General features: G+C 37.5%; 1 protein-coding gene across 2 annotated transcripts in view; it reads left to right on the forward strand.

The window, feature by feature from the left end:
- Window positions 1–11,631, forward strand: part of CDK19 (cyclin dependent kinase 19) — a 177,091-nt gene that overhangs the window by 130,789 nt on the left and 34,671 nt on the right. For both annotated transcript variants that reach the window (XM_065888713.1, XM_065888714.1), the window contains exon 4: window positions 407–547. In XM_065888713.1, the coding sequence (XP_065744785.1) occupies window positions 407–547 (141 nt within the window). The remainder of the gene's footprint in view (window positions 1–406; window positions 548–11,631) is intronic.

Genomic DNA, 11,631 nt, shown 5'->3' on the forward strand with positions numbered 1-11,631 from the left:
CATATAGCCAGTGATGTTACCCAAATGCACTAACTTTTTATAGAATAAGAAAGATTTACAGGGTTTTTTTCCTTTTGTTTACTCTTTCTGTCAGTAGGGAATACAACTGATACAATTTTTAAGGCAGGTTTTTAAATACCAACCCTTTTTACTTCTTGGTTTTATTTAATGAAAATCTTAATGGTTTCAGTAAATCTAGTCATTATAACCACATTAATACTGTCATATTTACCTCAATATAGATTGTTTTGGTTTGATCTTATTATTCAAATTATTTTTCTTTGTGTCATTATTGGCCTTTAATAAGTAATCTTAAAATGTAGAGAATTTATTGCAGCCTTGATTGTGTTTTATTGACACAGGCAAAGACTATGTTATTATAATATATATATTTTTTAATTTTTAGCATATTATTAAGTTTCATCGTGCATCAAAAGCAAATAAAAAGCCCATGCAGTTGCCAAGATCTATGGTTAAATCATTACTTTACCAGATTCTTGACGGTATCCATTACCTCCATGCAAATTGGGTGCTTCACAGAGATCTGGTAAGTATGTTTCTTTTAAATCGCTCAATATGTGTCTTTCTCTTTTCAGAAATATCTTTTCTTCTTGGTACAGTTACGATGAACATGAATTATAGAAAAATTTGAAAATACACATAAGCAAGAAAGAAGGAAATAAAAATCGCCATAAGCCTATGATCAAAAGATTACCATTATTAACTTTTGGTGTATATTCTTCCCTTACATTTACGCACAGCTATAAAATGTCATTGTGATTTTCAACAAATGATTGGCATAATCTTTTTTTTTTTAAAGTTTTTACTGGAGTATAGTTGATTTACGATGAGCGTAATCTTAATGGGATGGCCATATGCGAAACAAGTACCTTTTGATTCATTTTGTTTTTTGTAATTTTGCTCACCATTAGTAAACAGTTTAATAATTAAAGACTGAATTCACATTGTTTTCAAAGCTAAACTGAAATAATGACACTGCCTCCAGTAAATAGAATGTTATTAGTATTAACAATAAGTAAATAAGTAACTAACAGGGGAAATATATCAATACTTATTAGGCATATTATCCATAATTCAAACGTTTGATGTTTGGTTTTACTTTTTTACTCAGTACACATATAACAAACATTTATTAATGTCAAGTTATTTTATTCATCTTTTCATTGTTATCATTTTAGTTTATGTTGATGAGAGTTTTTGTTCTTAAGAAATATGGGTACTTAAAATAGCTGTAATACCACTGAGTTTATAGTTGCAAGTTTTATTTTGCTTAGGCTTTTGCAGATTCTAGGGATATAGTAGGGATAGATCTAGGTCGACTCAATTTTTTTAATTGAGAGGTATTTATTATAGAAAGGAATGAATACATAAGGGATCTAGATAGTACCCCTTGCTACCTTGTCAGTCAGGCCTAGTCTTCTGGCTTGAGCATCTCTTGATGTGGCATTGGAGTTACATTGGGGCCAAATGACAGGGACCACAAAGATGCATTTACCATTTCAATAGAAGCATTTCACCTCATAATTTTAAACTAAGGTTCTCAAAGCCTTCCACTTATCCACGTTACTATTACCCGTGAATCAGCATGTTTTAAAATGATTCTTGGGTACATGAAGTTGTTCTAGGTCAAACCTTCCTTCATAAATGCTTTTAGATTTTAATTTGCTGTATATAACATAGCCTATGTGAGTTATATTTTTGAGGTCATATTCATGTTTGAATCATTGATCAGAATCCTTTACTGAAGATTAACTGATCTCAGCTCTTCTCTTTTTGTCACAAAATTGTATATTTTGTTCTAAATAGCATAGATTAACACATTTTATTTGTGATGTCACTGCCTGAATATCCAGTGGTACTAAAACCTAATATAACCAGGATTCAGTTTTCTCCCATCCAAACTTGCTGCTGCTTTAGTGTCCTCTATTTTGGTTATGGCAGCACCCACCTCCTAGCCTAGAAACTTCTTTTACCACTTGCAGACCCTTGTACTCCACATCCAGAACTTGCCTAATCCTGTCAGTTTCACCTCTAAAATATCTCTTCCATTCATCTGTTTCCATTCCTAGTGCCTCATTCCTAGTTCAGGCCTTTATTATCTTTTTCTTGTAGTATGGTGCTAGCCTCTTAACTTGTCTCCTTATCAACAATCTCTTTCCCTTCCAGTCCACTTTAGATCTTCTGAATAATTACTCAGCCCCTGCTTAAGAACTTTGAAACAGTTCCTCATTGCTTACAGACTAAAGCTATAGTTCCTTTTTTGGCTTTTGAGGTCTTCTCAGGTATAGCTCCAACTGCCTTTAAAAATTTTCTTCTGTATCCCTGTAATCTTTTATTTACACTGTACTGTTTAACTATTGATTGTTCCCTGGATCCTCCTGAGAGTTCCTGCCTCAGTGGCCTTTATTTCTCCTGCTAAAACTCCTTACCCCGTCTCTACATATTCAAATATTACCTGTCTTTCAGGACCTGCACAAATGTTAAAACTTATCCTCATATCCATCATTACTTAGAAATAATCTCTCCTCCTTGTTGGTTGCTGTTGTACTTCATCTTTACTTCTCTTCTGCATTTGCCTATTAGTACTATAGTAATTTATATAGATGCCTAGAAGATGTTCTAGACCATAAACTTATTGAGAGAGTAGGGTCTATGACTCATTTTGGTACACTACTGCTCCAGTACACAATAGGTACTGAGTAAATATTTCCTTAGTGAATGAATATCAGTAAGAATATTAATTACTATGGAATGTTTTTGGATCAGGTAACATATGTATTCAGCACACTTCTCAAATAAATTTTTATTATTTCCTTGTATGTGCAAAGCATGAAAGGGTGAGGACAGTACAAACATGACTGTATCAAGACCTTCTCAGGAGTTTAGTCTGAGAGAAGAAATAATGACATGTACACAAACAATTTTACTATCCGATAGACGAGAGAGAATGTGAACATGGCAATGTGAGAAGTACAGACTAAATGCTATTCAGGGTTAGAAGAGGTTCTGAGTGGGGGAATAAGGACAAGCTTCAGAGAGGTGCCATTTGAGCTGGACTTTGAAGGATGAGTAGAATTTAAATAGAGATTTGAGAGATGAGGGTAACCTAATGAAGTGTTGGATGTAACATTTCTGAGGTGAGAAAGCACTTGAATTATCCCAGAAAGAGTGTGTAGTTCTGTCTGGCTCAAAAATGGATAAGCTGAATTAGGGTAGTATGAAGTAAGACTAGGAAGATATGGGTTGGGGCCTGATCGAGGAAGGACCTAATATCAGGCTAGGGAGTTTGTTTGTTTTTAAGTGCTAAAAGTTTGTGGGCAACAGAATGAAGTTTTTTTTTCCCAAATGAAATTATTTTTCCCCATTAAAGAAGCCACCCTTGATTATTATTACTTCATCCATAGCATGGACACAATATGTATGTTTTTAATTGAAGTATAGTTGATTTACAATGTTGTATTAATTTCTGCTGTACAGCAAAGTGATTCACTTATATTTATTTATACACACACACACACACACACACATTCTTTCTAAAAATATTCTTTTCCGTTATGGTTTCTCATAGGATATTGAATATAGTTCCCTGTGTTATATAGTAGGACCTTGTTGTTTATCCATTCTATATATAATAGCTTACATCTGCTAACCTCAACCTCCCACTTCATCCCTCCCCCAACCCCCTCCTCCTTGGCAACCACCAGTCTGTTCCCTATGTCTGTGATTCTGTTTCTGTTTCATAGATAGGTTCATTTGTGCCATACTTTAGATTCCACATATAAGTGATATCGTATGGTATTTGTCTTTCTCTTTCTGACTTGCTTCACTTGGTATGATAATCTCTAGTTGCATCTGTGTTGCTGCAAATGGCATTATTTCATTCTATTTTATGGCTGAGTAGTATTCTGTTTTATATACATACCACATCTTTATCCATTCATCTGTTGATGGACATTTAGGTTGTTTCCACGTCTTGGCTGTTGTGAATAGTGTTGCTATGAATGTAAGGGTGAATGTATCTTTGTGAATTATGGTTTTGTCTGGATATGTTCCCAGGAGTGGGATTGCTGGATCATGTGGTAACTCTATTATTAATTTTTTAAGGAAACTCCATACTGTTTTCCATAGTAGCTGCACCAACTTACATTCCCACCAACAGTAGAAGAGGGTTCCCTTTCCTCCACACCCTCTCCAGCATTTGTTAGTTGTAGACTTTTTAATGATGGCCATTCTGACTGGTGTGAGGTGGTACCTCATTGTAGTTTTGATTTGCATTTCTCTAATAATTAGTGATGTGGAGCCTCTTTTTTAAAATAATTAATTTTTGGTTGTGTTGGGTCTTCGTTGCTGAGTGTGGGCTTTCTCTAGTTGTGGCAAGCGGGGGCTACTTTTCGTTATGGTGTGTGGGCTTCTCATTGTGGTGGCTTCTCTTGTTGCAGAGCATGAGCTCTAGGCATGTGGGCTTCAGTAATTGTGGCATGCGGGCTTCAGTAGTTGTGGTGTGCGGGCTCAGTAGTTGTGGCTCGTGGCCTCTAGAGTGCAGGCTCAGTAGTTGTGGCGCACAGGTTTAGTTGCTCCACGGCACGTGGGATCTTCCCAGACCAGGGCTTGAATCCGTGTCCCCTGCATTGGAGGATTCTTAACCACTGTGCCAATAGGGAAGGTGGAGCCTCTTTTCATGTGCCTATTGGCCATCTGTATTAGCATGGACACAATATTGAAGATGTGTTCTGAAGGTGGTTCTGACCTAGTATAACACTTGTTTGTATTTTACCTATACATTCCCCTAGTGCCTCTACTGCTTAAGTAACTCTAATAAGATTTGAAACTTTAAGCCAGTAGGAATATAGTCTGTGATAGCCTACTCAATTCTTCCCTGATCATGAGGCCTGCTCTCTGGACCATATTGTCATGGTTTTGCCAAAGTATTTTCAGGAGTAGAAGATTTAAACTGTATGTTTACTTTATAGATATATTCAGTGGTAGATACAGAAAGATAGAGTATATCAAGTATGAATATGGTTAAAAGGGATATGTTGGAGACATTTGAAAAATTATTATTTTGTATGTGAGCTGAAGAGTAGAGTTGCAGTTTTAGTCAATGAGTAGGGTTTTTAAATGCTTCATTTCTTATTATGATAGGGAATCTGGCTTTACACTATTTGTTAGTCACAACTGTTTCAGAGTACATACCATCTCTAAATTTTCATTTGGTGTGAGAAACCTAGAAAATCCATACAATTAAAGGTGTTAGAGTAAATATAAATTTGCAGTAATAGTATAACCTAACAAATCTAAAAAGTAAATAAAAACCAGTGTTTTGGACTTCACACAAAGAAGCATTACATCATCAGTGAGGTTGGTGTTTTTCATTGTGATTGATTTCATATCTAGAACAGTACTTTAATTATGTCATTTGGATACTAGAATTTAATACAGAGATAGAGAATTTAAATAATGTCACCAAAAAGATGACTTATATTGAGGAATTGCTTTAAAAGGAAAGGAGAAAAGGAGCTAAATATATTCATCTTAGCAGAGAGACAGTTGAGACATAAGTTTATAAATATTTGGAACTTGTAAACACCAAGGGAGGAAAGATGTATTTTAATTTTACAGCAGGATATAGCTAAGAGTAAGAAGATGAAATACAGGATGACTCATTTTTATGGGATTACTATTCTGGTAGGTTGGAAGAATGCCAAGATATAGTTTATCTCTTTTTCAAAATTATGAGCTTCTTGGGCTTCTCTGGTGGTGCAGTGGTTAAGAATCCGCCTGCCAATGCTGAGGACATGGGTTAGAGCCCTGGTCCGGGAAGAGCCCACATGCCTCGGAGCAACTAAGCCAGTGTGCTACAACTACTGAGCCTGAGCTCTAGAGCCCGTGAGCCACAACTACTGAGCCCGCGTTCCACAACTACTGAAGCCCGCATGCCTAGAGCCCGTGCTCTGCAACAAGAGAATCCACCACAATGAGAAGCCCACCCACTGTAACAAAGAGTAGCCCCCACTCGCCTCAACTAGAGAAAACCCGTGCACAGCAACAAAGACCCAACGCAGCCAAAAATAAGCAATTAATTAATTAATTAAAAAATAAAGATACTACATGTGGGGGTAATTTGTTATTAATAGACACGTAAAATATACGTAGCCAACATGTCATAAACAACCTACAGCGCTGTTGAAAATCCAGTAAAAATTCTGCCTGAACCAACGGTGTGTCATAAGGAAGAAAAAAAAATATCGCCAAACCAGAACTATGTAGTTTTGCCAGTTAATATGCCAAAATCACCCAGAGTCATTTATTATACATTTCTCTGTAGCTAGAATGTCTGTTGCTTCATTTTCTTTAATCAGCAAGTCCCAAGTTTAAACAACATTTATCATCTCACAGATTCTATGGGTCAGGAATCTAGGTGTGGCTTACTTGGATTCTCTGTTTCAGAGTCTCTTTAAAAGGTTGCAGTCAACTCAAGTCTTGATTGGGAAGAGTCCACTTCTAGTTCACTCACGTGGTAATTTGCAGGATTCATTTCCTCACAGGCTGATGGGTGGAGGCCTCCTTGTTTCCTTGTTACGTTGATCTCTCCATAGAGCATCTCAAAACATGGCAGTTTTCTTTACCAGAGTGGCAAACTTGAGGGCGAGAGAGAGAGAATGTGTGTTAGCAAGATGGAAGTCACAGTCTTCTGTAAGTTAATCATGGAAGTGATGCCTCATTACTTTTGCTGTATTCTGTTCATTAGAAGTCACTAGGTATAGCCTACACTCAAGAGGAGTAGTTACGTAAGAGTGTGTATACTGGGGGTGGGGATGATTGGAAACCGTGTCTGAAGCTGCGTACCATAGAGTCTGAGAGGCTTTTAAATGATGTTTGGATCCTGTTATTGTCCTTTTAATTTAGTTATAATATAGTATAGAAAATGCAGGAAGCCCCCTCCTTTCATATATAATTTTTTCCATGTATAAAAGTTGCTTGTGTAGTAAGAGTTTCAGGATAGTTCTAGAGAGTGAAAAAAACATTATAATGTACCAATTATTCCTTCCCTTTTACATTCTTCAGTGATTTATTCCCAGAATTTGGTATATGTTCCTTACTTTTCCCCTCCTCTTCTCTTCCCTCCCTCCTTTCCCACCCTGCATTGAACCACAAGTTTAATCCACTTAAATCTGGAGGGTGTGTTAAATTGAGATCCAGGATTCTTCACTTTGAACATACCTAGAGGTTCTTTCTTTGTTATGCAGTCTGAGGCATATGCTTATCACTAATATTAGTACTTTTTTATTTCTATTTTTCTTTTCCACACATTTGTGTAAAGCAAAAGTAAAAATGCAAAGGAAACTTTAAATGATAGCAAAACCTTTGTTTTCCAAGTTTGGTAATGCTGCTGAGTTGTAACAGCTAGCTGACAAACAGTGAAAGGACAGCATGAAATATAGTCCTTTAGCCAAAAAGAGCATTTGAAGACTTTTTAGGAACAGCACTGTATGAAAATCCAATATATGAAGTCAAAGATGGCCCTCTGTTTTCTACTCAGCTGGAAAAAAAGTGCTGTGCTGTTCTTCTTTGTGAAAGTTTGATGAAAATAAATGCTTGGTTGTTGGAGAATTGTCTAGAAATCTCTCTTTGCCTCACAGCTTCTCTTCATAACTTGTGTGACAAGGAGATGCATCAAGTCTTTAATTTTGTCTATGCTAAACAGGGCCTGATAAGGCAAATGTTTATACTTCAAAGAAACCCTTAAAATCTTACTGTAGCCATCATGGCAGCATTTTGCAAGCATTTTCATAATGTTTTAGAGTTTTAGCCTTGCTTAGTTCTTATGATACGGGAGCATTGAGATCCTAGATTAAAAAACAATATATTTCCGGACTTCTCTGGTGGCGCAGTGGTTAAGAATCCGCCTGCCAGTGCAGGGGACACGGGTTCGAGCCCTGGTCCGGGAAGATCCCACATGCCACGGAGCAACTAAGCCCGTGCGCCACAACTACTGAGCCTGCACTCTAGAGCTTGCACGCTACAACTACTGAGCGCACGGACCACAGCTACTGAAGCCCACGCACCTAGAGCCTGTGCTCCGCAACAAGAGAAGCCACTGCAATGAGAAGCCCGCGCACCGCAACGAAGAATAGCCCCTGCTCGCCACAACTAGAGAAAGCCCACGTGCAGCAACAAAAACCCAACACAGCCAAAAATAATAAATTTAAAAAAATTATTTCCAAGATAGTCAGTCTTGCTACTTAAGCTTCAGTTTACTTATTTGTAAAATGGCAATAATAATAGGTGCTTTATATTGTTGTTGATTCCATTGTCTTAGCTCCAGAGTTCCTGAATTTCTCCTGATTTCCTTTCTGTAGAAGCTTCTGTCCATTCTTCTGAATATCATCAGCAGTGCAGCGATGCCCTTTCTTTTAACCACTTGCTTCCCCAGAATTCCTTTAGCCTGATACTCCTAGCCACTTATGCTTTACAGAGTAGAGCTCTACTGTAAATATGTGAAACATGCTTCTTGGTGTTTTAAAAAAAAAGTAGGGCATGTTTCATCTGGTTTATATTTAAATATTGCTAAATATTTTATATTTTAAAAAGTTTTTAAAAACTGGCTTAAATAGATCAAAGTTAGTGTTTCACTTAACTTTTCATTCTAACAATTCCATGCTAATCAAATGACTATTATTTTTCATTTGATTTATTAACGTTTCACTTGACAAATTGTGACAGAAAGCAGCATTTATTTTAATATGATTTAGTCACCCTAATTTCTTTCAGAATGCAAAGCTAACAATGAAAAAAGTTAAGTATGGCCTGGTTATCTTCTAACCTTCAATTTTAGGTGATTTTGGACAATTACAGATCTTGTCATGCTGAAGAATCACACTAGGGCTTTTGCTGGTGACCTTTGGTTCCTAACTAGTTCCTTAGAGCTGGTCCTCCACAGTCTGTGGCTCAGCTGCTCATGATGGCAGCCTGAAGGCCTTTGATGGTAGTCATGTCTTCTGTGTACAGATGCTTCTACTGCTTCTATACAAGGCCTTGTAAAGATAGGTATGGTAATGTTTCTTACAATGCTCTGGATACTGTGACACGCATCTTACAAATGTAAGAAGGTATTATTGAGGTGTTTTCTAGATATGGGGCTGTGATTCTTTCTGGCATGTCAGTTTTTCCATCATCCATGCCCATAGCCCAGTAACCGGAGCTTGCAGCAGAGTCCTGCACATCTGCTGGTTTGAGTTAGAGCATAGTGCCCTACCATCTGTTTGACAGGCAGGTGATACACACTAAGAGTCATACTTCTAAGAGGGCCAGCTTCAAAGGGGACGTGGTTTGACTCACAGTGGCTTATGAGGCCTCTGAAGGTTCAGCTCGGTGACAGGGCTCTTTTGATGATCCTGGCTTTAGTATAGTTCTATTAGCCTGTACTGACAAACACATTTCTAGAAGGCTATTTGCCAAGTTAACTTCATAGTCCCTAAAAGGGTATATAGTCAAGATATATTCCACAGTGACAGCAATGGCAGAAACTGGTTAGGAGTGAAGGCTTACAGAAGGAGCCCCAGTAGTTTGAGGCCTATGTTTAGAACTGAAGAATCAATTCAGACATACTATTTTATTAAATTAATTTTATTGAAGTAGAATTTATATACAATAAAATATACCCATTTAAATTACAAATTGATGAATTAGGACAAATGTGTGTGCTACCACAGGCATTCTATTTGACCAACACCGTAGGATGATCCAAGATCCCTTACTGAGAATGATGGTATCTTCGTCAAGAGGGGACCTTGCATTTAAGGACTGATGATTCGTTTCACTGGGAGATTATTTATGATGGTTATTTTGTGTGATCATATTTTCAACTAAGCACACATCTGGGTAGAAGTCTTCTGTTGGTGAGGACTATAAGTCAATTAAGTATTGTTTATTTGCCAAGTGTGCTTTTGTTCTCATAACCCTGGCCTGGAGTACATCTCTGAGAGACTTAGGTTCTAAGCCTGGGTCTGCCACTGTGGACAGTGGACTTAGTTGAGGTTATAGGTTTTTTGTGTTTCTTCATGAGTAAAATGAGAGGGCTGTTTGATAACTTCTACCTCTGACATTCTTAATTTCTCATGATAATAAGAATGAATTATTTGATTTGAATGTGACTGTCACAAATGTAAATGGAAAACTACTTTCTACCAGTGTTGCTTCTCTGCGGATGGATTGTACTAGTTAATGAACAGGATAGCATCTGAATACCTTTGTAGCCTTGTTTCCTGGCCTTGCTGTCAATGTGGAATATATCTTGATTATACTGTTGGTGACCTTGAAGTTTGTTAGGTAAATTGCCTTCTAGATACATGTGTTTGTCTTGCATAAAGCTTTTTATAAAGGCTGCTTTTTATTGGTTCTTGTTAGAGAAAAGAAAACCTTATCTCTGCTGTTCAGGCCTGTAACCACTCCTAAAAGGCAAAGACAAAGAAGTGCATTGTTAACTGTTGTGCAGTGCTGGGTTGGCAGCTGTTTACCATGAATACCGAGGTTTAATTAAGTAGGTACCTGTTACAGATACCTCTAGACCATTTTAAGGTAAAATGAAATTAATCACAGCATTTAGTATTATAGACTGCTCATTTTAAGACAGCCTACATCTAGTTATTGACACATAATTTCTAACTGGGAAGGAATTTTCGCTGAGAAAGAGCACTTTAAATAGTGGTTAGGTTCTCTGAATACAAAGGCCTATTTAACCCACAGTACACCTAAAGTATGACACTAATAGAACTATGGAACATAATGTCCATTTTTCTGGATTTCTGTGGGGGAAGTACTGGTTTTTAGACCTAGAATGTTTGCTTTATAAACATATTTCGTCCTTCTAAGGTGTTCCAGACAGTATGCTGGGCACTGGAAATACAGGGATAGGTAAAATACAGTCCCTTTCCTAATGAATGCGTGGTGGGGAAGATACACATAAATTGATAATCATAAAATAGTAAGGCTTAAAAGAGAAACTGTAAAGTATGTTCAGGGATTAGCTATGCATAAGGTACTGAGAGTACAGAAGCATACCTAACCAGTTGGGATGGGGCTCTCTTGGAGGACTGAGCTGAATCTGAAAGGATGAGTAGAAATTTATAAGAATGACTTGGGGTACGTGGGTGGGGAGAACATTCCAGGCAGAGGGGACAGCATGAATAAGGGAATGGGGTAAGAAACTGTGAGCGCTTTGATATTACTGGGGCAAAGCAAAAAAGTAGTGAAAGAAGAGGAAGAAGAAAGAAGTAGGGACCAGATTACAGTGGATCTTAATTGTCACGTTTAGAAGCATGGGTTTTTCCTGTGGTCAGTCACAGCTGAGCTGGTCAGGTTTTTGCTTAAGAAACACTACTGAGACAGGGATGTGGAGAATTGGTTTGAGGGTGCAGGGATAGATAGCAGCTTTCTCAGGCTGTTGTAATGAGCTGGTTGAGAAATGATGAAGGCCTGAATCAGGTCAGAGGTAATCAAGATTGGGGGGGGGGGAGATAGCAGATAAATCTTTAGGAGGTAAGATAATCAGGCCTGAGGATTGGTTAGATTTTAGGAATAAAGGACAGGTGTTCAGACTTCTGCTTTTGT

The sequence above is a fragment of the Phocoena phocoena genome, chromosome 12 (assembly GCF_963924675.1).
Source record: "Phocoena phocoena chromosome 12, mPhoPho1.1, whole genome shotgun sequence".
In the NCBI taxonomy this organism is placed as follows: domain Eukaryota; kingdom Metazoa; phylum Chordata; class Mammalia; order Artiodactyla; family Phocoenidae; genus Phocoena; species Phocoena phocoena.